The sequence below is a fragment of the Dipodomys merriami genome, unplaced genomic scaffold, assembly GCF_024711535.1.
Source record: "Dipodomys merriami isolate MVZ:Mamm:240054 unplaced genomic scaffold, mDipMer1.0.p SCAF_372, whole genome shotgun sequence".
NCBI classification, from domain to species: Eukaryota; Metazoa; Chordata; class Mammalia; order Rodentia; family Heteromyidae; genus Dipodomys; species Dipodomys merriami.
In genome coordinates, this window is record NW_027205293.1 from 738,963 (window position 1) to 764,481 (window position 25,519).

General features: G+C 35.8%; 1 protein-coding gene across 3 annotated transcripts in view; it reads left to right on the plus strand.

Moving 5' to 3' along the window:
* The window catches only part of LOC138804773 (E3 ubiquitin-protein ligase RNF180), a 134,705-nt gene that overhangs the window by 92,637 nt on the left and 16,549 nt on the right, over positions 1-25,519 (plus strand). For all 3 annotated transcript variants that reach the window (XM_069989204.1, XM_069989203.1, XM_069989202.1), the window contains 2 exons: positions 375-600; positions 13,523-13,648. In XM_069989204.1, the coding sequence (XP_069845305.1) occupies positions 375-600; positions 13,523-13,648 (352 nt within the window). The remainder of the gene's footprint in view (positions 1-374; positions 601-13,522; positions 13,649-25,519) is intronic.

Here is a 25,519-nt window from a genome sequence, read left to right on the forward strand (position 1 = left end):
AGTGAGGAGAAGCAAGGCATCCTGCTGCCCTGACCATCCGTCACCTGCCACTGCAGGCCCATGTCCACATAAGGCTCTTGAATCTTCTGACAAGAATATGTTTGCTTGGTGATTGAGGGTAGGATAGCTGGAAAATCTAATTGTGGCAGTTACTTCTTAACTAGTGAGGTTAATGACACAAGTATAGTTAATGTGTCTAGGTATATTTTAACATTGTGTTAAAACACTAGACAATAAGCAGGCTTTAGGTGTTTTCATATATGTTTAAAGTTTCTTTTTACTTCTAAAGACAGCATTTCTATCATGTTGACATATGTCACAAGGAAACCAGTCTTATACTACATGAAGAATCATTTGTTTCTTATGTTTTGCAGACCTTGAATAATGAGATGAGTACAGATGATGACAATGAATATGCAGAAGAAAAGGATGGCTACATCTGTGCCGTGTGCCTGGATGTTTACTTCAACCCTTACATGTGTTACCCTTGCCACCACATCTTCTGTGAGCCCTGCCTACGGACTCTGGCCAAAGACAATCCTGCAAATACTCCCTGCCCACTGTGTCGGACAATTATTTCTAGAGTCTTTTTCCAGACAGGTAACCTGTTCTCTTTCTTTAACCTAATTATCTTATATTTCTGACTACATATTTTTCTAATTTTAAATGAATTTACAAGTTATTCTGAAAAAGTTACTATGTGTTACTCTCCAGTTCATAAAGCAATAGGAACTCAACCCATATAATTACGTTAGAATCTTAGATGAAACTAGATCCTATCTCTGATCCTCTAGCTGTATACTCAGTTCTTTTCTAAAACATCTCAACTAGTTGTTGTTCAGTCTTCACACGGACATCTCCAATATAAAGGTGATTCCATTTGAAGCTACACTGTGGATTTTTAGTCCAATTATCAGCCTTTCAGCCACTTCTCTGTGACCCTTGTTATTTCCTCTGGAGTCACAGAGAACAAGTCTATAAATATCTGAGGACAATTATTCAGCCCTTCACCCAAACTCCAAGTCTTCTCAACTATGTTAATGTTAGGGTCTTTCTTCTTAAGCAAGAAAAAAGTGATATTGGAACAAGGATTTGTTTTCTGAGCTGCTGTGTGAAGATGGAATATAATGCACATTAATGCAAAGAGAAAAACTAATGATTATATTCCAAAGTGACCTACGGTAAAATGATAGAGCATACACTACTGGGTATTGGTATTAGGGAGCAGGTAAGATTACTTTCCTTAGTCATTGTGGAGCCAAATGAAGATTAAACAATGACTTTATTAACAATAAAACCAGCCAGGTGCTGGTGGTTTATGCCTACAGACTCTGGAGAAATCAGGAGAATCTCAGTTTGAGACCACAGTGGGGAAAAAAAGTTTACCAGACTCCATCTCAATAGAAAAAAAAAATAAGTGCAGTGTCACATGCCTGTGATTCTAGCTATGGCAGGAAATATAAATAGGAGGATCATAGTCTAGGCAACTACTAGAGCAACAATTGGCTGGATATATGACTCAAACTATTGAGTACCTAACTAAGAAGCATGACGTTTTGTGTTTAAATCCCAGTACCAGAAAAGTAAAATTGAAGAAAATGAAGATTTCTCCTCCTTAAAGAAATCCAAGGACCCGCCTGCATAGGAGTGTCAGATTACTAGTGTAATTAGTGCTTTGCAGTCCAAGTAATGAGCAAGGAAGAGAAAGTGAACTCATGCCTCTCAAATCTGCCCAGTACCCACGTACTTGTGCATAGAATCATTGCACCAGGCTTAGACGAAGCTAATGATACAATGCTATGCTGTTCACAGTGGCTCTAACCTGTAGAGAGATGTACTCAGGACCAAGACTGTCACTGGCCGCCACAGCTGTATCAGTGACTCCTCCTCTCAGGGGGAAATGGGGTGGAAAGAAGAACACACAAGAACTTCCATGAAAGGGTCAAGCTTACTGGAACTTCATCTACTCTGGCTTATGGCTGGAATGTTGAGGTAGGATTAGAAAACAAAAACCACAAAACAGTTCTTTCTCAAATGCCAGATCCACAGGGTTCTTTGGGGTGAGCAAAAGAGGAAGGCCAGTAATGCCATGTTCTCCGTGTTATCTCTGGACAGCTATAAAAAATCATTTACTAAAAGCTTGTTTTGATGGGAAGTAGCTAGGTGGAATTTGGCAGTTTTCCTGCCTTGCAGGATCTCATTAAAACTGGTGGGAATTATAAAATATATTTTCTTGATATCCTAAATTAAGAACACTAAGGTTGCTTTTGGTTTATGAAAACTATTTCCTACTGTGTGTGTGTGTGTGTGTGTGTGTGTGTGTCTGTGTGTGTGTGTGTGTGTGTGTGTGTGTGTGTGTGTGTGTGTGTGTATGTGTGTATAGTGCCAGTGCTTGAATTCAGGGCCTCACGCTTAACCTTTTCACTCAAGAATGATGCTCTTATCAATTGAGCCATAGTTATACTACTGGCATTTTGCTTAGTTAATTAGACATAAGAGTTTCTAGGATTTGTCTGCTAGGCTTGCTTCAAACTGAAAGCCTCAATTCTTCACTTCCTGAGTTGCTAGGATTACAGGTGTGAGCCGTGCATGGCATACATTCATTTTTATAAAAAAATAGTATTTCTCATATAAATCATATTGTGAATACTTAAGAGTCTCTTCTGATAGAGACTATATTTGTTTTTGTCATTCAGAGGCTGATAAAATAATGGGAATTGTCTGCCTACTTATTTATATCCTAACTTAAAAGAATTCGAGGCCGTTTCTAGAATATATTCAGTGAAATAAAAAGTCCAGGGAATTTTGAATTGGGATGGAGTATAAAGACAAACTAAATGCAAGAAGCACACAAACCTTATAGCCCGACATAGCAGCTATACTTAAATGATTTATTTGGTCTTAAGTGTTCAGACTACCTAAAGAATAATAAAAGTGAACACACAGCTAAGTAATTCTCAAGATACATTAGAAGCATGTTATCATGAGACATATAGGTCACTCTAAGCCTTTATCTTCAAAAGGAATTTTTATGCAATTTTTTTCCCTCTGGCACTTTTCAAGAGACAGAGTAAACAATGTCCTAGAAAGCATCCTCAAAAAAACGTAATGTCATGTTTTCTGACATAGTTATCATTATTATTACTATTTTAAAATAATTGTACAAAGGGATTTTAGTTCTTGTCAGTTTTATGAGTACAATGTCATCCTTCCATCATTCGATTTGATGGTATTCTTTCATAAAAGCTAATGAAATATCAGAATACAAATTACTAAGAACAGCATTGTAGGGAGCCAATAATATAGTCTACTTTTCTTGTTAAAAATAACTTAAAGTTCTAATAGTAAATTATATAAATCACCCGTATTACAGCCATTTAAAGACAATATTTGATGAATTTCTTTCCAGAACATTTCATACATTCATTTAAATTTTTGTTGTGTTGTTATCAAAAAGAGTCATATTATCCAATGTTTCTTTAATTTGTTCCTTTGTTCCCAATTCTTATGATCATATCATACTTTATTTAGCCAATCTATTCTTGTGGGATATTTGTTTACTCATTGATTTAATGATATGCATGAATAAACATCTGATTGCACTAGAATGTTTCCCTAGAATGAATTTTTACAAGTAGGTAGTTTTAAGGCTATGGTCCATATGGGAAAATTATGCTCTTGAATTATTGTTAGCATTACTTTATGAAGAGAAGAGTCGGTAGTTAAAAGTCTTTGGTCATCCCAACTTTCTTTTGTAACTCTCCGATAAGGAAGGTTCTTCTAGATGTAGGATCAACTTTTGACATCTATGGTACTTTAAGTTTGTGGCAGGGTTACTTTTCTGGGAGGCTTCTCATTAGCAAGTAAAGAAACAGCATTGGTATGAAGCTTTTACTTTGGAGGGAAGACCTGAGCATAGACATGAAATGGGATTTTGATGGCTTTGTTGAGCCAACCAGTGAATCAAACAGACTTGAAGCTTATTCTAGCTATTAATTTCTTTTAACATGAAATATTAAATTTGCTTGTAAACTAAGGCAGTTTGAATAAGCTTCCTGTTCATTTCAATTAATAGCATGTTAATTGACAAAAGCATAATTGTAGGGAAACTAAAAACTATATGATTCAAAACAACTTCACAGGTAAGAAGAAAAACGTAATGCTAAAAATTCTTAAATCTTCCTAGAAGGAAGTCAAGGTACATTAAATTAATAAATTAAGAAATGGTGATGTGGATGTCTGGTATGAGTTCAGTGTATCCTCATTCTGTCAGCACAACTATTTAGCTGACAAAAATTTTTTAGTAATTTCTGGAGATTACCCTAAACACATATAGTAAATGGGGAAAGATTTATTTTAAAATATCTATTAAAATCCAGGTACAAACCACCTGTAGCATTTCAGATATGAACAACTTCCAAACCCCCTGCGTCTAGCTTAGTGTGACACAGATTGGCTCTAGACAATTACATCCTGAAAGATGAGCTCCTTCTATTTTCTCTGCCCTCATCTAGGGTCTAAGTTTTGCACAAAGAAAATCAGACCACTGATATCTCTCCTTACTCCAAGTTACATCAGAAGCTATATTCCAAATAGGCATACGCAAGAGGACTGTCACTCCCTTCCTCCTATTTTAGGGTAACAAGAAGTTCTATTTTAAGCACAGCAGTCCAAGTACCATGAGTCCTGATTTCCCCCATCCAAGTTTGTTCATCAGGCCAGAACTCCAAGCCAATCCTAAAATTGTCAGGAGCTACCATCCTTGTCCAATGTCACTCCCTAAGCTCAGCAGCGTTACAGAGCTTCTGCTAAGGGATGGGAATGAGAGGAGCAGGCAAAAAGAACATCGAGTTCTGCAGCTCTAATAGAACTGATTTTATGTACCACAGGATGTGGGAAAGTTCATGCCTAAGTGCGGTACTGAAAACAATAGATTTCTTGGTGAAGGAATTAAAGAGAAACTGAACCTTTATGACTCTGGTAGCAAACTGCACCTCTACAACTCTACCTTTATTTACTCTGGTAGTAAATAAGAGTAGACATTTAAAACAAAATAAAAGAATCAGGTGTGGGGAGGCACACTTATACTGCCAGCTACTTGATTTTGTTTTATTTTATTGTCAAGGTGATGCACCAAAGGGGTTACAGTTACATACATAAGGTAGTGAGTACATTTGTTGTCCAATTTGTTACCCCCTCCCTCATTTTTCTCCCACTTTCCCTCCCCCACCAATCCCTCCCAAGTTGTACAGTTCATTTCCAACATACTGTCTTGTAAGTATCACTGTTGCATTGATTTGTCCTTTGTCCTTTGTCTCACCATTTTGTTGTTCCTGTTCCCTTCCCTAGTTCAGACAAATGTATATACAATACCCAGGGTACCAAAATCAAATACAGTGACAACAAGGGATAAACTGTAAAAACACACACACACACAAAAGAAAAAAAGAAATCACATAAAGACAACAATAAGAAAAACTCTTGTTTCCATATCTTGGAGTTCATTGTACCACTCTGGGCATTTACTCAAATGACACAAGCAAGGCCATTCTAAAGCTTCCAGCATAGCCAAGTTTATTGCAGTATTATTTACCATAGCTAAGATATGGAAACAACCCAGATGCCCTTCAGTTGATGAAGGGATCAAGAAAATATGGTATAAATAGAGATATATCTCTATCTATCTATCTATCTATCTATCTGGGTATCTGTCTATCTAATGGAACTCTATGCTTCCATCAGAAAGAATGACATCACCCCATTGGAAAGACTTGGAAAAATCATATTGAGTGAATTAAGCCAGGCCCAAAGAAACAGAGATCTTACAGTTTCCCTTACTTTTAATAATTAGTATATGTCTAGGCTAGTCCTAGCCCATGAATAGAATATGTGCATAGGACCATATAAGATGATGCTAAGTAAACTGCCAGCTACTTGTGAGGCTGAAGCCAGAGGATTCGAAGTTCCAGATCTGACTGCTATACTTAAGAAGATCCTGGGGGTGGTAGGAGGTGGGGGATGACCAGGGGAGAAAGGAGACCAAGGGAGAGAAAATAACCATAAAAGACCATAAAGGAAAGAGACAGCTAAAAAGAGCCTTCCTATAGTACAAAGAGCCATTTGTGGAAAATAATCATTTGTACATATTAAGGTTAGTATCTAGAAAAAAGTAAATCCAACACTTCAGTTACCCAGGCTGAACTCAACTTCCTAGGCTCTAGTAATCTTTCCATCTCACTCTCCCAAGTAGCTGGAACTACAGTTATATGCTACACCACAACCTTTTTCCTTTTTTTTTTTTTTTTTTTTAGTGGTACTGATCTTTTTTGAAGTCAGAGTCTTGTGCTTCTCAGTCAAGTACTGCATCACTTGAGCCATGCCACCAGTCCTTTTTACTTGAATATTTTTCAGGGAAGGTCTCACCCTTTTGCCTGGGGCATTCCTTAGAATATGGTCTTCTTATCCCCACTTTCCACATACTGGGATTAGAGGCATCTAACACCATGCCTGGCTTGTTTTTGGCTTGTAGTCCTAGCTACTCAGGATTCTGAGATCTGAGGTTTACAGTTCAAAGCCAGCCCAGACAAGGAAAATCCATATGATTCTTACCTCCAATTAACAATTAAAATGAAACTAGAAGTGGAACTGTGGCTCTAGTGGTAGAGTGCTAGCCTCGGGCAAAAAAGTTCAGGTACTCAGTTTAGGCCCTGAGTTCAAGCCCCAGGACTGACACAAAAAATAACTTTAACAAAATGATATCCTTGAGTATATAGTGTTAAGGGAGAATAATGCACTGTTTCTGTTCACTTAGAATACAGGGTTGTTTTAAAACCTAGGATGGTTTAAAGTGACATTAATATATCTCTATTAATAGCTTCCCAAAAGCTTTTCCATAAATTCTAAAATGTAATGTTATAAACAAAAACAAAAATCACTTCTGTGTACAAAGCAGTATCCTAGTAAGATCTCAGTAAATGTTATAGTTGAATTGGGCTTAGTTTGATAGATTTCCTTTTTGCCCTCTAACTGCAGGCAGATCCGTTATTCTTGACTAATGACACATTTGTGGGAATGATTTCGTAATGCTTCAAAGGCACTAAAGGACATCAATAAGGCAAAAGTTTGAATAAAAATCTAACCCAAGAAAGCCTTTCTCTCGTGCCAAAAGAAAAAAAAAGCCCTTCCTTTATTCTGGCATAACACTATATTTTATTATATTAGGAAAACAAAATAATTTACTTTCAGATGCTAAATGAAATCATTGCATCAAAATGGACACTTTTTAAATACATATTTTATTGTAAAGATACTGTATAAAGGGGTTACAATTTCATGAGTAAGGTCCTAAGTATGCTTCCTATTGAGCCTTGTTACCTCCTCCTTTGTTTTTCCCCTACCATCCTTTCTCTCCCCTCCTCCCTAACATCTCTCCTCACCCATAAGCTGTAAAGTTCATTTTCAACATAGTGAAAATGAACACTTTTAAATAAAAAGCACATGTAACAAAATAAGAGCTCCTAAATATTAACCATGTGCTAAGCAAGAATTATTCTCTACAATGTCAGACACATAACATTTCTAATTCCATTTTGACAATGTGACATAATAATTGGGGGCTCAACTATTTTGGTCACTGTTTTTCTTTGTTTGTTTTGTATGTCTCTGTCATCGGGCTGCATATTGAGCTGACAATGGCACTTTGCAAATGTGCTTTCAACCTTGAATGGTTCCCTAGGAAAAGGTATCAAAATCATACTCACGTTTACTTTCAGAGCACGCGTTGACAATTACTTGTCAGAACTGTATGAGATATTCTCAGTTGACCTCGCTTGCCCCTAAATGCCTTAGGAAATGCAGTTGGTGGCTAATCTTCAACTACCACATAGAACCTGTCAGGCTTCACAAGATGGTCCTATTACAGAAGTAGTTCTGTTTTATATTTTGTATTCCTATGATTGAAACTGGTAATTTTCTGTTGAATATAAACTGCAACAGCCGGCTCTGATTTTCCTCTAACTCCTGTTGTTCTCCTTAAGCATTTCTGAATGTGTGGTGTACATCAAAATGAATTTCACTTGAAGGAGCATTAGAGTCCCCTGCAAGTGAGATGTTCTTGCCCTTCTTCTGCAGTTTGTGGATGCTCATTGCTACACAGGAAGGTGGGAAGTGGGTCCAATGTCCTATATTAACTCTCCTCCATTTTTGTGTCTAGGAAGGACTGCAGATACCCTTAGCACAGCATTCTAACTCAACCTTATAGTTTCTGTCACTGAGTAATAAAAAATGGATTATATATTCCTTAGATAATATATGGTGAGGCTAATCTAAAAGTTTTGAAGATCATTTCACAAGGTATTACTAAACCAAAAGCAATGGTAAGTAATGAGGATTTAACAACAGTTGGTAAAGATGACCGTTTTAGGAAGTTTTCCTTTTTATATAAATGTTTACTCACTGATACTCTAAAACTCTAGTCTTGTTTGTTATTCTTTACAAATACTCTTTACTGTGCATTAAATTTCTGGAACCAAATAGTAACTATGAATAAGTAAATACAGTGTCTGTGCTGTGTGTAGAATATCAAGGCTATAATTTCAGCTACTTAAGGAGATGAGAAGATCATGGTTCAAGGCTGGGCCAGGAAAAAAAAAAACAGTAAAAGAGACCTCATATCAATCAATTAAAAATTGAATAAGAGGAAACAGGAAATAATTGAGGGGCTTAATCTGATTAATATATTCACGTGTGAAATACCATAAAAATCTCTTTGAACAATTAACATAAACCTAAAAATAAATGACAGGAATGTAAAGCAAGTCCTGTAAGGGGGACAAGCATTAGTGGAGGAGAAAGAGCAAACAGGATGAATGAGGGTGAATGTGGTTGAAGTAATACACACACATACACACACACACACGAAAACATAACTAAATTCTAGTACAACAGATTAAAAGGATATCAGAAAACTCATTCATTATATATATATGCATAAAATAAAACAATGAAACCTGTGGAATTGTTTTGGGAAGGAGAAAGGGGAGGAGCGAGACAGAGGGAGAACGTTAATCTGATCAGGAAACATTATAGAAGCAGATATGGATATGTCAAATGAAACAGTATTGCTCCTTAGTGTCTGGCACTCACCTCCTAGCATTACAATTTACTACATACGACTTAGTAGAGTTACTACTATTCTATAGTTTCAATGTATACACTTAGTAGAATGCTTAAAACACATCTTAACAAATATTTACTTGATTATAATGAATTGTTAAGTGTAAAGTTAGATACATCTAAGTATAAAGTTGAAATCACAATATAGAAACAAGCTTGAGTTCAATGTAGGTACAATACAGGTGCAATCTTTAATTCAAAATTATCTTAATGCATATGTACTTGTGGGCTTTTCTTACTGCTACTGATGCAATGTCATGAAGCCCCATGGCAAAACCCCTTCAGTGTGTGCATTCTATTTGAATGTAGCCCTCAGCCACGTCAAGACTGAATGTATTTATCCTGATAGTCACTTATGAGATGAGGGCAGCACACCAGGATGCTGCTATTTCCACAGTGACTACCTCCACATTTCAATAAGCGTATCATCTGGACAGCAGAGTCCTCATGGCTTTCACTTTTTATCTTTTTCTAATATGTTTGACAGGATCAAAACATTGCTTATGTCCAATAAGTTATAAATTATAGTAGGAAGCACTGGTTGATAAGGGAGTACCGGGGCTTCCTTTGCCTGTCACACAGCCTCCAAGTTTTCTTCAGTGTTTGTTCAGGCTATTTTAAGAAATGGAGTGTTAAATATTCTATTTACTGCTAAATTCTGCATTTCCATGCTCTGCTGAAATGAGGCAACACAGATGTACAGATAGAACAATATCCTTGGGTAAAGTTATTATAGATTTATAGAGTAGCAAGAGAGGGCTTTTTTTAAAGTACATTCAAATAATTTTATAACAGAAAAGAGTTTCATGTTATTTCATCCAGTGTCTACCAAATGTAGCTGTATATTAGAGTCACTCCAGGAGCTCACAGGAAGCACCAACTCCTAAATCTCATACACAGCAGTATTACTTGAACAAATGCTAAGATTTGTCTTTGTAGCAATACTTTAATTTTGATGCATTGCTAGGCATTTGAGAAGCACAGATCTAATACAATGCCGTACAGACCAGAATTACACTTAACTATCTCTATGTCGCTAGGTAGATTACCAAAGCATCATGTATATAGCAGATACAAAAAGAGTGCTTGCAAGAGATGGGGCAAGAAGTAAGTAGAAAAAGGTACTCAGTAGGGGGAATACAAAGGAGGGGGTAACAATGCTCAATAGGAAATGTAGTTGTTACCTTGCTTATGTAACTGTAACCCCTCTGTATAGCATTTTTACAATAAAAACATACAAAAAAAGAGAAAAAGGTACTCAGTGACTTGTGGAACTTATAACTAAAATGCAATAGAACCTTTTTTTAAATTTGAGGTAGCAAAGAATTTCTATACCATTCCTTCTTCAAAAGACTGGTTTCCCTTATATGCAATAACTAGTATATATCTAGGACAAGCAGAAGGTCAAAGCTTATATGACCATATAAGATAATGCTAAGTGAAATGAACCCCAGAATAAGGACACAAGAGGTTTTATATTTCTTGCTGTTGTTTTTAATGTCCTTACAATGTACTATGTGATTTCTTGTTTCTCTTGTATGTTCCTCCCCATAGTATAACCCCTGTTTTCACTGTATTTTATCCTAGTGCCCTACATCTTCTATATACATTTTTTCTAATTTGGGGAGGGGAAGGAAAACAACAAAAAGCTGAAACAAGGATACAGATTGACCTATTGTAACAATGAGATGTACAAGACACTATGTTGAAAAAGAACTTTACAACTTTGGGGGAGGGAGGGAGGGAGGGAGGTGTTGGGAATTGGGGTGGGATGGTAGGAGAAAAACAGGGGGGATAACAATGCTCAATAGGAAATGTACTCATTACCGTACTCATTACCTTACTCATGTAACTGTAACCCCTCTGTACAGTATCTTTACAATAAAAATATATATTAAGCCTTTCTGTCCAATAAAGTAAATTAAATCATCCCAAACTGTCAGTCTCATAAGATTATATTGTAGACATTCAGGTGTATTTGTAGGTACAATTCCCATCTCAGAAATTTTAGTAATTTTTGTGATCATAGTTTTCTTAGGTGCTAAAAGCATTATTTCCTATTTCCAAACCCTTTCTCACAATAGTATCTTAATACATAAGTTCATTAGATAGCCTAGAAATATACTATGTACTAAGTTCCTTGAAGCCAAGAAACAAAGTATCACAAGCATTATTGCTGAATTTAATTCTTGTATCTGCACCCTAGAAAAAAATTACAGCAAATTATTAAAACTGCAAGTAATGGATAACTTTTCTGATGTTTTTTAATCTGTTGTATTAGAATTTAGTTATATTTACAAATGTTATTTGTGGTACTAGGATTTGAACTCAAGACCTTTTCACTTGCTTGCCAGGTGCTCTAACGCTTGAGCTATTCTGCCAAGCCCCTCCAATTAATTTTCATAAAAGAAGTTTATGCAATGATATTATCTGAATATTTGATTGTTTTAGAATGTGGCTACATGATTTCTGGGAGGAGGAAGAGAAGGGAGGAAAAAGAGGCATAATAAGAATTCTTGAGCTTATTATCCTCATATAAAATCTTTATTAACCCACCACATGGGACCACTCATATAAGGACATGGAGAAATTTAGTTTTCCCAGTGGCTAATTGTTAACAGTACCACTTATTTCATATAGTTTTCAGTTACTCAGAAATGTCCCCAGATTTCACACACCAACACGTAAGGGTAAGTCTACAAGACCATTGTTATTTTTAGTGAATGCATATAAATATTTCATAATAAGTATTTCTTGATTGGTGTGAATGTCATGATGAGCCCTTTTAAGCAGGTAATAGTACCTCAACTGCCTTGAACTAAGAGGCCATTCTTGTGCTTTGTTAGCATGGAATTGAATAAAACAGCTGTGCTTTGTTGCAGAAACCAGCATGAGAACATCACCCTGCAATAATTTAACTATTGAATGTATATAAAGGATAAAAAATGAGTAGCTATAACAACCCCAACTTACATAATGAGCACACAGACTGAGAAGATCTTTTTTTTACTTGTATACTTGACTTACTGTCTCATGTGTGTGGAATCAGGAATGGAGTTGCAATTTTAATACATAACTAGACTTGCCTAGACTAATTTTTATTGTTTCTTTTGTTGTTAAGTGTAAAATTTGTGAATTAGTTTTTGCTTTGAATTGGGTAAGAATCAATCTGAGGCAGTGTGTAAGAAAAAGAAAATGTGATGCAACTATTGTGAGCTGAAACTCAAAACAAGTGGCATAGGAAAGAAACTGAGGAAATGATCATTGTGATCATTGTGGCACAAAGGTAGGAGGGGCTAACTGTGGAAACCTTTTGTTTCTTAGCAGCTACATACTGGGCTCTGTAGGAGAAGCTTCTTCCTAGACCAGCCTGACTGATTGCCCCTTCCTTGCTAGGGCTCCTCTACACAAATACTGTATTATTGAAAGAGTGTGTGTGGCCCCTGATTGGCCTGTGCATACTTCAAATAATTTTTCTCTATATAACTTATTAGTAAACCTTCTGAAAGGTTGGGAATTTATTTGTACATTTCTGAAACCCTCACATCCATACTATCAGCCTCCATTGATTACAATCCATGATGTCAAGAAATACATATGGCTGGAGCTCATGCCTATAATCCTAGTTACTCAGGAGGCTGACATCTGACGATTTACATTTGAACACATCCAGGGCAGACAAATCCTAGACACTCTGATCTCCAATTGATTAGCAAAGAAAAACAAGCTGAAAGTCATGGTGCGACTTAAGTGGTAGAGCAGCAGCAAAGCAAGAGCAATATTCCCTGAGCTCAAACCCCAGTATTTGCATGCAAGCACACACACAAGCACACACAAGCACACACACACACACACACACACACACACACACACACACACACACACACACACACACGCAGTACATAAGGAGTCAAAAACAGGAAAATGAAAGTTCTGAAATGCTTGATTTTTTTCACTTTTACTCATAAGCTCAATTGTCCCCAATTATTCACTCACTACACCCAGAACACACAATTCCCTTTGTTGTCTCCCTGATTATTTCTATATTCCAGTCTGCAGTGTTGCTTTTCTTTGAGGGCAGCGACTATATTTTGTTCATAAATGTGTCCATGCATGATATGGTGCTGATATATGAGGTTCTCAGTGAATGTCTGTTGTTATATCAGAGTTTCATCAAATGTGAACTGTATGAGTTATGTCTGAGATTTAAAAATATTAAATCCATTTTAATCCACTTTTATTCTTACAGATAGAGAGATCTGGATTTGATTTCAAACCCTACAGCAAACGTGTTCTCATCTTCCTCAAATTAATGTTTAAAACTCTCTTTCCTTTTGCTTTACTATAGAACTGAACAATGCCACGAAAACATTCTTTACTAAGGAGTATTTGAAAATAAAACAAAGCTTTCAGAAATCCAGCTCTGCAAAATGGCCCCTACCAAGCTGCAAAAAAAGATTCCATCTTTTTGGGGGTAAGGAAACAAATACCAAAAACGAAATAAAGCCAAAATCTTGTAACTTTGTTTTCTTCTGCTCATTTCTTTCTTAAAACTGTTAGTGGAGCTATATTTCTGTGTTTATCAATTTTAAGTAAAGACCTTGGTAAATACCTTTCCTGAAAGCTAAAAGTGTATTAAAATCAATGATGAGGGAATCTGTATTTGGTTTCACTGGTGTCCTAGGGAGTGGAGTGGGGAGGAGAGTTGATGAATAGGTACTAGGTTATAGTCCTAAAGCAAGAAGTTTTGGTGAGCAATTGCACAGTAGGGTTGATTATAGGTAACAATAAGGTACTAATTTTGCATGTTTACCACAATAAAGAAACTATATTTGAAGAATATGTATGTTTAATGTGATTTAAATAGTGCACATGGCCAGGCATGGTGGCTCAAGCCTGTAATCCTAGCTATGTGACAAGCAGACACAGGAAGATCATGGTTCGAGGACAACTCAGGCAAAAGAAAAATGATAATTGTGCACGATTCCATCTCAAGCCACAGCTGGGCACTGTGGTGCAACCTGTTAACCCAATTACAGGGGAAACATGGCTGGGTGCAATGTTGGTATCCCCCAGCAACATGGCAAATCTCAAGTATGAGAATTACAACCCTGGTCAATACAGTCATAAGCGAAGACTCTACCTGGAAAATAACCAATGAAAATAGAGGCTGGAAGCATGCTTAAGTAGAGTGTAAAAAGGACCTACCTTAGTAGCTTGAGACCCTGAATTTAGTTACCACTACCACTAAAATTACTCATATATGCATGTATCAAAATATAAACATAGTAACCCATTAACATATAATTACAATGTATATTTTCATGTATGAGTTAAAATTAATTAGCTGCTAAATATGAATAAATTTTGCTGGCCTTCTTATCAGCTTTGGAGGGTTTTTTGGTGAAAATACCTATTTTCAGATTTTATGTTTATTTTTAAATTTGAGAATTAAAATATTTTCTGGTGACTATTTTTCATGTTTACTATATGAACAATAACTATCTTCTCCAAGTTTGTGGTTTATCTTTGTCTTTTTATTTCATGATAGCTTTTTGTTTTTTCATGTTGGTGCCAGTCCTTGGGCTTGGATGCTGTCCTTGACCTTTTCTTGCTAAAGGTAGTGCTCTACTACTTGAACCACAGCTCCACTTATGGCTTTTTGGTAGTTAATTAGAGATCAGAGTCTCATGGACTTTTCCTGGTGGAGCTGGATCCAAACTGTGATCCTCACATCTCAACCTCCTGAGTAACTGAGATCACAGGTGTGAGCCACCAGATCTTGGCTGCTATATATTATCCTTTAATGAATTAAATTCCTTACTTTTTACCATTATTCTGCTGCGTATTGCTTGCTTACGGAGTACCATATTACCCATTCTATTTCCAGGGCGACAAAGTTATTTTTTTTCAGAGTGGTAAAGGCCTTTGAAATTTATGTTATGGTTATTTTTTGTAAATATTCATTTTGGTAGGTTATAGACAAAAACCTAATTTCTTTGAGACTTTCTTGTCATTTTTTTCCTACCTTAGCTTATTGAAAAATATTCTCCAGTGATGTGTAGTGCTAATCTATCGTGTAAATTGCTATGTATATGTGTCTATCTGAGGTCATTTGGTTCATTGGTCTATTTGTCTATCTCTATGCCATGCTATCTTCAATACTAAGGCCAGATGAATCCTCATGTACCACTTTCAATGTGTTTTGCTTCAAGAGTTCACTGGCCATTTTTTGTACTTCTCATTCAAATGAATGTTAGAATGAGGTTAAGTCCATGAAAAACTTGGTTGGATTTGGGAAATAAGATCCTAATAAATATACCAGTCAATTTGGGGGGAATTTTATTACATTAATAACTTCTCTACCTAATTTGTTTATAGAGATTGATGTTTCATAATTTTCTTTATAAATGTCGGTCACTTTTTGGCTTGATATCAACACTGGATTCAGAAAGTGGTTCCAGCCATACTTCTTCATGTGTGGCTTCTCCTGAACACTGACCCATATGCTCATTTATTTCCTTTTGGCCTCATATCCTGCTTTCGACTCTCTTGTCCCAAGGCATCCACTTGTATTGAGATTATTTAACCTTTTGTTTGTGCTCTTACAGAATTATCCTTTTTTTGTGTACATATCTTAATGGAAAGGTGTTATATATTGCATTACTTCTTACCTGCTCCACCAAGCTCTAGCCTTTTCAACCCATCCAGTTGGCTATGTGTAGCTCTGTTTCTTCTAGCCAATGTTCATATTAAGCTGGCATCTACTACATTTTATGTGTCTAATCAGTGGAATACAGAAAACTTCCAGTTCCCTGTCATTACTTCTTGTTTGCACCAGTCCTGAATATGAACTCCAAGCCTAGTCACTGTCCCTAAGTTGTTTGTTTTTTTGGGGGGATGGGGGGTTGGTTCGTTTGTTTTACTAAAACAGAGCTGGAGAGCCTTTATTAATTTCAAACAAATCAGATTTAAGAGGGTCTATAGTTCTCTTTCTTTGATGTGTCCCTATCTGGCTTTGGGATGAGGGTTATGCTGATCTCATAGAATGAGTTTCATTTTCAGTTTGATTGAAGAGTTTGAGGAGTTTTGGAGTGAGTTCTCCTTTGAAATCTTTATAAAAGTCAGCTGTGAATCCATCTGGTCCTGGGCTTTTCCTTGTTGGGAGGTTTATTGCCATTACAATTTCAATATTTGATATGGGTCTATAAATAGACCCTTATTTAAGATCTTCTTGGTTGAGTTTGGGTATATCAATACTTGATAGAAAATCATCTATTTCTTCCCATTCTCAAATTTTTTAGCATGAAGCTTTACAAAGTATTCTCTTATACTGTTGTGCATCTTGCTTGTTTCTGTCATGATGTTCCCATTGTCATCTCTGATTTTATTTGGGTGTTTTCTGCCTTTTTTGGGCCAGATTTGCTAAGGGCTTGTTCATTTTCTTAATTTTCAAAGAACCAACTCTTCGTTTTGTTGATCCTTGATATAGGTCTTTGAACTCTAATTCATTTAATTCTGATTTGATTTTAATTATTTGTTTCCCTCTACTGGATTGGGGTTTTGCTTGTTATTAATTTTCAAGGAGCTTCAGGTACCTCATTAAATTGTTGGTTTGAGATTTCTCCAATTTGTTGATGTAGGAACGTAGAGCTATAAATTTTCCTCTGAGTGCTGCCTTTGTTGTGTCCCAGAGGAGCTGGTATTTTGTGTGTCCATTTTTGTTAAATAGCATGAACATTTGAATCCTTTCTAATCTCTTCAATGACCACTGGTGATTCAACATGTTGTTCAGTCTCCATGAGTTACAGAACTTCTTAGTGGGTTTTGGAGTTGAGGTCTAATTTTATTCCATTGTGACCTGAGAGAATACAGGGAATTTCTGAATTTGTACAGATTTTCTTTGTGACTTAAATGTGGTCTATTTTGGAGAATGTTCCATGTGCTGCCAAGAAGAATGTATATTCTGATGCTGCTGGATGAAGTATTCTGTAGATATCTGTTAAGTCCAGTTGGTCTATGCATTTGTTTAGTTCTGAGGTTTCTCTGCTAAGTTTTTGCTGGGTTGATCTGTCCAGTGGCTGCCATTTCTAGCACTGGATTGTGCCCAAATCTGTCTTCTTAACCAGGCTACCTGAGTTTTTCCACTCTGGGCAAAGTCTCTGTACTATTATAGCTCACTTGGTGTGATTTTCTAGCCATGGACCCTTCACTGGAATGGGAAAACTGATTTCTTGGAGAGAGCTCAGCTAGACCCCTGCTGTACTCTGCCATCTTCTTGATTCTCCCCGCTGGGCTTTTTTGTTCAAGTTTAGCATTATACCACTTGAGCTACAGCTCTACTTCCTGGATTTTTGATGGTTAATTGGAGATGATTCTTAGGGACTTGCCTGTCTGGGCTGGCTTTGAACTGCAATCCTCAGATCTCAGCCTTCGAGCCACCAGTGACTGGCTTTGAGTAAAATCTTGGTATAGACCCAGAAGCAGAATATTAGACAAAGAATATAAATATATTTTGTTTAATAAGTCCTATAGTTCTCCAAAATGTCCAGTCTAGATACTGGTAGTGGATACTACCAGTGAATTTCCAAATGTTTTTTGTCAATAAGAATTGGAAGTTCTTGGAGAAACTAAAACTTTGGAAAATAATATATTAGGAGGGCATGAAAATTAAGAAGCTATTATTTTAACTTGCATATGTCTGATCTCTAATGGTTTGAGATCCCTTCAAATGTTTATTAAATTTTGAAATGCTTCTTTTATAATTATTTTAGTCATTTTTTGAGTGGGGATTTCTATCTTGTTGATTTTCCAGAATCTTTTTGTATGTGATAGATATTGTCAGCTATAAACAAAATATAAATTTCTTATTCTATTTTGCCATCTATCTATTAAAGTTTGTTCACAGTGTCCTTCTTTTAAAAAAATCTTAGCTTTGATGTAGCTAAATGCATTTCTACCTTCATTAGTCATGTTTAAGTTTTGCTTAAGTAGTTCTCCATTTTCAGGTCACAAAGGTTCTCAGTTTTTTTCTATGTTCATATTGTGATTTTACCTCTCACATTTAGGTCTTCATTTAGAGTCTACCCTTTACATGCCATGTTACAGAGTTTCACATGTTTTTGAAGAAGTATCTTGAATAGTAAACATTTTTTCTAAACATAAAATGCCACAGATTTTGTAAATCATTTCCTGTTATGTAATTGAATATGGGGTAGTTGTTGCACTTCCTTACTAAATTATCAAATGTGAATATTATTTCTATGGTCTTGGGAGTTCTCAGTGAAGACAATTGTAATGTCTTACGGACAATTTTATAACTTTCTAGCTAATGCCTGTTTTTTTTTCAAAAAATTAATTTCCTGCTGGACTTGCTCAGTGGATGAAACTTGTGTTTGATTTGGAATATATATAATTTTCAGCACTTGCTTTATTTTTAGGATAAACTCAGCTTGATCACTTTTATACTCCTCTAGATCTAGTTTGCTAATATTTTGTTCCAGAATTTTGTGTTTAAATTTATGAGTGAAACTATTCATTTTTTATTTTTTATTTTTATTTATTTATTTTTGTCAGTTGTGGGGCCTGAACTCTGGACCTGGGCACTGTCCCTCAGCTCTTCAGCTCAAGGCTAGCGTTCTACCACTTGAGCCACAGGGCCACTTCCGACTTTTTCTACGTATGTGGTGCTGAGGAATCAAACCCAGAGCCTCATGCATGCAAGGCAAGCACTCTTCCACTGAGCCACCTTCCCAGCCCCGAAACTATTCATTTCTAAAATTCATACTGCTTCTTAATTTCTTTTTACTTCAGTTTATAAATACATCTTCTTTGTTCATATTTGTCTTTAAATTTATTGAAGTAAAATGTTGTAGTACTTTATTATCTCCTGTTCTCTCCTGTAGCTATTGCTAATATTCCTTATATTCTTACTACTATTTACAAATACCATGTTTTATTCTTTGTGCCTGATCTTTTCAGATATTTGCTAATTTTATTATTTCTCTAAAATTATCAATTTTTGGAATTGAATATCATTTCTTGATTTTCTGTTTTCTGAGTTTCTGCTTGACATTAAAATCTTACCTTTACCTTTTGGATTTATCTGTTCTTTTTGTACCTTAAAAGTGTCCTTTAAGTCATTGATTTTTATTGCTTTTAATTGTATTTTTTATTTAAGGCTATACATTTTCCTACCAGATGCATTCTGTTATTTTCATGGCTAGTTATTATTGATAATCAATCATATTATTATAGAATTGAATAATATCAATTAAAAATAATACAAGTTTGCAAGATCAGGTTCATAATGGAAAATTAATATCTATGATTTCATACTTACAATACACTTCTTAATATACTTGCCACTGATGCTATGTCAATGTGTTCCCTTAAGAAATTTATTTTTCAACTTAGTTTTTTGACATTAGCAGAAGGAAGTAGTTAGTAAAGGGATCTTATGAGAAAGAACAGATATTCCTAAAGATGCCTTTGGCTGCAATGTACTAGCATTTTTTTCAAAAGACAAAAATACTTAGCAGTTATAGATTTCCTAACCTATGAATCACATTTACCTCCTTGAACACACTCAACCATAAAACTAGCTCACAGTTTACCTGTAATAGATTCGTTTTCATCCTATGAAATTGTATCTTGAATATACTTACAAAGCAGACATTTGTATTTCAACAATACATATTTGCTAGGCATTTGTGGCTAGCTCTTAGCTATTCAGAAGGCTGAGATTTGAGCACTGCAACTCGAAGCAGGCTCAGACAGGAAAATGCATGAGCCTCATGTCCAGTTAACCACCAGAAACCCAGAAGGAGAGTTGTGGCTGACATTGTAAAGTGCTACCTTTAAGCATAAAGCTCAAGGAGAGTGCCCGGGCCCTGAGTTCAAGCACCAGGACTGGCATACACATGCGCACGCACACACATACACACAAACACAAATACATAACATTTTAATGTATAAAATTAGTACGAAAAAGATAGAAATATTCTTAGTAGCTCTAAATATGAGCTAGCAATTATGTTTCTTATCAAGTGTGCTTGCACTGAAGCCTGTCATAGTTATTTCTTCTGAAGTAGCTGCCATTTCCAGGCTCTTCGTCCTCAGTTTATCAGTGTTCAGTTCAAATTGTTTGAAGCCATGCCATGTTGTTAGTCCCTAAGAAACTAATTATATGTGTATATACATGTGTGATATATATATATATATGTACATGTATATATACGTATATGTGTATATATATACACAATCAAGCATGTTTGTGTATCTACACATATATACATAAAGTTATGAGATTTTATTTAAAACTTCTTGCTGCAAAAAAAAGCTCTACATTGTTTCCCTAAACATGCTCAGGTGAAACTGGGGTTTAAAATTCTATACCCTAATTTTACTAGCTATAACCAACTTACACAGCTGAAATGCAGGTGTCTGAGTATATATTTTTGACAAATCCATCCATTTCTCAGGAAAGCCTGGGGAATTGTCATATTTGGTCATTAGTTCTTCTGAAGGTGTTAGATTGAGTCTGCAAGCTTAAACATGTTCAGTATAAATCAAATAATACCCACATGGAAAAGGATGCTTGTCTCTAATGGAAGACAAAACAGCACATGCTCAAACAGCAGGCATTTGAATATAGCCCAGAAACCTGCCTTCTCAGAGAATTGGAGCTAACTCAGAGAAATTTAAAAATCTGCTGTAGACTTGACATTGCCTTTCAGCAGAAATATGCATTTGCCATAACATTTCTCTAAAACTGCAACAATTTTGTTATTTTTTTGCAAAGGCCTGTGAATTCTAAACTATCTTTTTCTTTGATTTTATTTTGTCATAAGCAGGTACCATTTTTGCTATGATATATACTGGTGAGTTGAAAAGTTATTTAGAAACCCTTTCACAAGTCCTACATTATCACAAACTACTTTGCAAACAATTATACGCCGTCTCTAAAATGGAAATGACTCAGACAAAGTAGAGAGTGTATAGTGTTACTTCCCCTACCTCAACAACTACTCTTAGAGATGGACTTGGAGACTCCTATCTCATGAACTGATAGGAAGCTATCCACCTTCAAAAGTAAGCTTGTCCTAACAAGTCTGTCAGGTAAAACTGTCCTCCCAATTTTTCTCTTATTGCTTCAAGTCTGTTTCAGTGTAATCTTCACCCACATGACCTTTCCTCAGATATACAAAAATACATATGATAACCCCCACAACTTTTTAATCCACCCCACTCACCCACTTTCCTTCATGGATTTACACTCAGCTTCATGGATTCCAGGATCCTTGGTTGACAGTTTTCAGAGATACAAAAAAAGGTTCTAACTTCTATCAGCTGGATGTTGAAGGTGTTCAGCTTAGAAATAGTTGATACTTCAGGGAAAACAGTGACTGAATAGAGATACAAAATGCTAGCTCATATTTATCTCATTCATTTCTATCTCTTTATTGAAGTACCCTCTGTTATTTTGGTGTTGGGTCACTGAATCCATGATCTCTGTCCAAGGCTGAAAATAGCGTAAGTTGGGCATTAGACTCAGAATTAAAACTTTTTGTTTCTATATTAAGACACAAATAAATTCTCAAATAGTATATGTTGTTCATCTATCACCACTCTATAGGGGTTATTTAAAAATTAGCAAGTGTCTTCTTCCTCCTCCTCTTCCTCGATTTCTGTTTGTCTCTCTCTGTTTCTCTCTCTCTCTCTCTCTCTCTCTCTCTCTCTCTCTCTCTCTCTCTCTCACACACACACACACACACACACACACACACACACACACACAAAAGTACATATGCTCAAAAAGCCCATCTTATTCATTGATTTACATATATAGGATTTCTGTAGATTTATCTATAATTGGATAGTGGTAGGAAAGCAACTTTCATTTTAAAACACTTGCATATATAACATGCATCATATGGTTCATATATTTATGTTTGAATTAGAAATTCACCCAGTGAATTCTTCAATTAACACTAAAAACAAATACTCTCATAGGAAAGCGTACTCCTGACCTGGACCCTAAGTTCACCATCTTAATACTATATATTAAAGCTTTCCCTAACCATCCTGCAGAACAAATGGTATCAAGTAAAACTGTTTACATATGTAATAAACTTAGACTGGACACTGGATTTTTGAACATCTGAAAAAGAAAGGCTAGAAAAGAAGGAGCTCAGCATAGCCAAACTCAACCCAAACTTTTTATTACAATAAATAGGTATTGCTTTTTCTTAACTTCAAAATGTTCAAGTAGTCTAGTTTGACTTACTAAAAATTCATGAATGTGACATATGGTGTCATTGGAAGAGAAGCAATCACACTCACTTAGCAACAATAGAGATGGTATTGGCAGATAATGAAGCCATATTAGGAAGATACATTATTAACACAATGAGAAAACTATTACTGTGAGGAATATCAGAGAAAGATGGGCATTGAGCTTCTTGATCCTGACAACAATACCAGTGAAAGACTAGAAGTCAGGGATGCCACATTGGCCAGCTCCAGAAAACACCTTTAAAGTGAACTCTGTAAAGGCACTGTATGGAGTTCCGTAGTACACAGCAGAAATGTCCATACATGGTCACTCTGGTCCTTATTTCTGATAAATGTGCTTGTACATTGTGTATTAGCTCCTAGATTCTGAGGCTCAGGATGGTTAACTATTCTTCACAGAGGTATTTGCTATCTTCCATGAATGAATTTATCACACAAACCCAGTAAAAATGCCCACTATTTTTTAAAAAAAGAAAATTCTCTATTTAGTTGGGCACCCATGGCTCATGCCTGTAATCCTAGCTACTCAGGAGGCTGAGATCTGAGGATTGTGGTTCAAAGCCAGACTAGGCAGAAAAGTCTGTGAGGCTCTTATTTCCAATAAACCATCTGAAAACCAGAAGTGGCACTGTGGCTCAAATGGTAGAGCACTCACCTTGAGCTGAAGAGTTGAGGGACAGTGCCCAGGCAGAGAGTTCAAGCCCCATGATTGAAGAAAAAAATCCACTCTTCTAGAAATAAGGAGAGAAATGAGAAGTGCTCACTGATAAAAATGAGTTTAAAGTATTTATTTTCAGTAGATTGAAGTCTATAATAATTTAGGTAGATACAGTACATAATTCTTTGAGTAATTCCTTAGGGAAACATTCCTCAAAATTCAGATAGGCGTGATTTCAAAACTAGAATTCCCCTTTAAAGGTTATATCACTTCTACCTAGACTTGATACATATTAAAAAGAGTACATCACAACAGCTTTCTTTCCTTCATACAAGTTTGTTTAATAATCTGAGACCATTTATGTAACTGGCCAAAAGCCTCTATTAAGCATAGCCTATTGTATTAAATATAGAGTGAGATTATAAATTTACTTCATAACAAAAAATTCCTGAAGTTATAGAAGTAAGATTTGTTTGATTTGAACAGTTTAAGTATTTTCCAAAAAGATATAACTACCTTTCATGAATTCTTACTCCTTTATGAATATATTATATAAACCACTCAGAATCATTTCAACCAAGTGATCATATAGTTTAATAAAGCTAATAAAGAAGTAAAAAAAAATCCAGGAGACCTAACCACCCTCATAATCTTTTTTTTGTGTGTGTGAAAATACTGTTCAGAGGGGTTACAATTACATGGGTAAGATAGTGAGTACATTTATCATCAAGCATTGTAGCCTCCTCCTTTGTTTCCCCTTTCCATCCCTTCCCATCCTCCCCCCCCCCCTTTCCCCTGTCCCAGCCCTCATAATCTTAATCCTGGACTTTGGAAATGAGGCTTCCCAGATTAGAACAGCTATAAAATAATAGAGATGGTATTGGCAGATGCTAATATGAAATAGAACTTTATATCTCAGCCTAAAAAATTAAAAAGTCCCCAACTAACTTCAGAGATAAAAAATACTGATTTTTTTTTTTTGCAAGAGGGAACAGAAGTGCTAAGGTTTGGTTTGGTTTTGCTTTTTGAAGCAAATAATTTCCAACATGACTTTGTATTCTTTCACTCCAAATATCTTACATAAATTACAATGTCTTGGGCATATTCCACACCAATTAATTCTAAGTCTCTGGAGGTAAGTCCCAAATGCAGTGTTATTTAAAACACCCTAGGTGATTCCAAGGTACAAAGAACTGAAGCAGATACATTCTTCTGTAGAAGAAAACAGGACTTGTGAATATATACAATACAATAGATTTGAGAATTCAGAATGGAAAGAGATCTTTTGTTTATTCTGACTTCTAGGCAGAAATTCATTATTAAGAAATTCCACAATGAACATAGTTGTGCTGGTGGCTTTTACTGTGGCTTTTTTTTGTGTTCATTTGAGTAAATGTTCAGGAGTGGGATTGCTGGATCATAGGGTAGCACTGTACATCACTTTTTCAATTAAATTAAATTAAAAAATGAATATATGTGTAATACATCATGCAGATGTATTTTTTCAAGACTAAGATATAATGTTTATATTGTATTACATTGTTTTAATATATCCTATCTTTAAAAATATTTATACTGTAAATTGTTTTAAAACGTCATTTATATCGTTGAATGTGTGAATAAATAATATTTATTTTTAGAAAGAAATTACACATTATTTTGAAAATTAGAATTATTTTATTAAAATTAGAAGATTTAGTATTAAAAATAAAATTTATCTGAGGGAATGCAATGCTATAAGCAAACAAGATGAACAATGATTATTTCGTCTCAACCCTGAAATGAAGTTAGCACTGACATAGTATGTTGACAGGAGTATTGAAGTTGTCCATTTTTTTGAATAACAAAAGCAAATCTGCAACTCAATCCCAATTTAAGATATCTGCAAGTAATTACATAAATTGGGGCTAACTCAGTAATGCTATTCTGGGTGCTAATGGCTCATGTCTGTAATATCAGTTACTAAGAAGGCTGAAATGTGAGGATTGCAGTTCAAAGCCATCCCATGAAGAAAAGTCCATGAGAGGGGTTGGGAAGGTGGCTCAGTGGTACAGTGCTTGCCTTGCATGCATGAGGCCCTGGGTATGATTGCTCAGCACCACATAAGCAGAAAAAGCCGGAAGGGGCTCTGTGGCTCAAGTGGTAGAGCTCTAGCCTTGAGCTGAGGAGCTCAAGTGCCCACCCCCAGAGTTCAGGCCCCACAACAACCAAAAAAAAAAAAGTCCATGCTACTCTTATCTTCAATTAATCACCAAAAGGCAAGAAGTGGAGCTGTGGCTCAACTGACAGAGCATTACCCTTAAGCAAAAACAGGGACATTGCCCAGGCCCTGAATTCAAGCCCCAGTACTAGCATACACACACAACCATGCAGGCATGCATGTGCACAAAC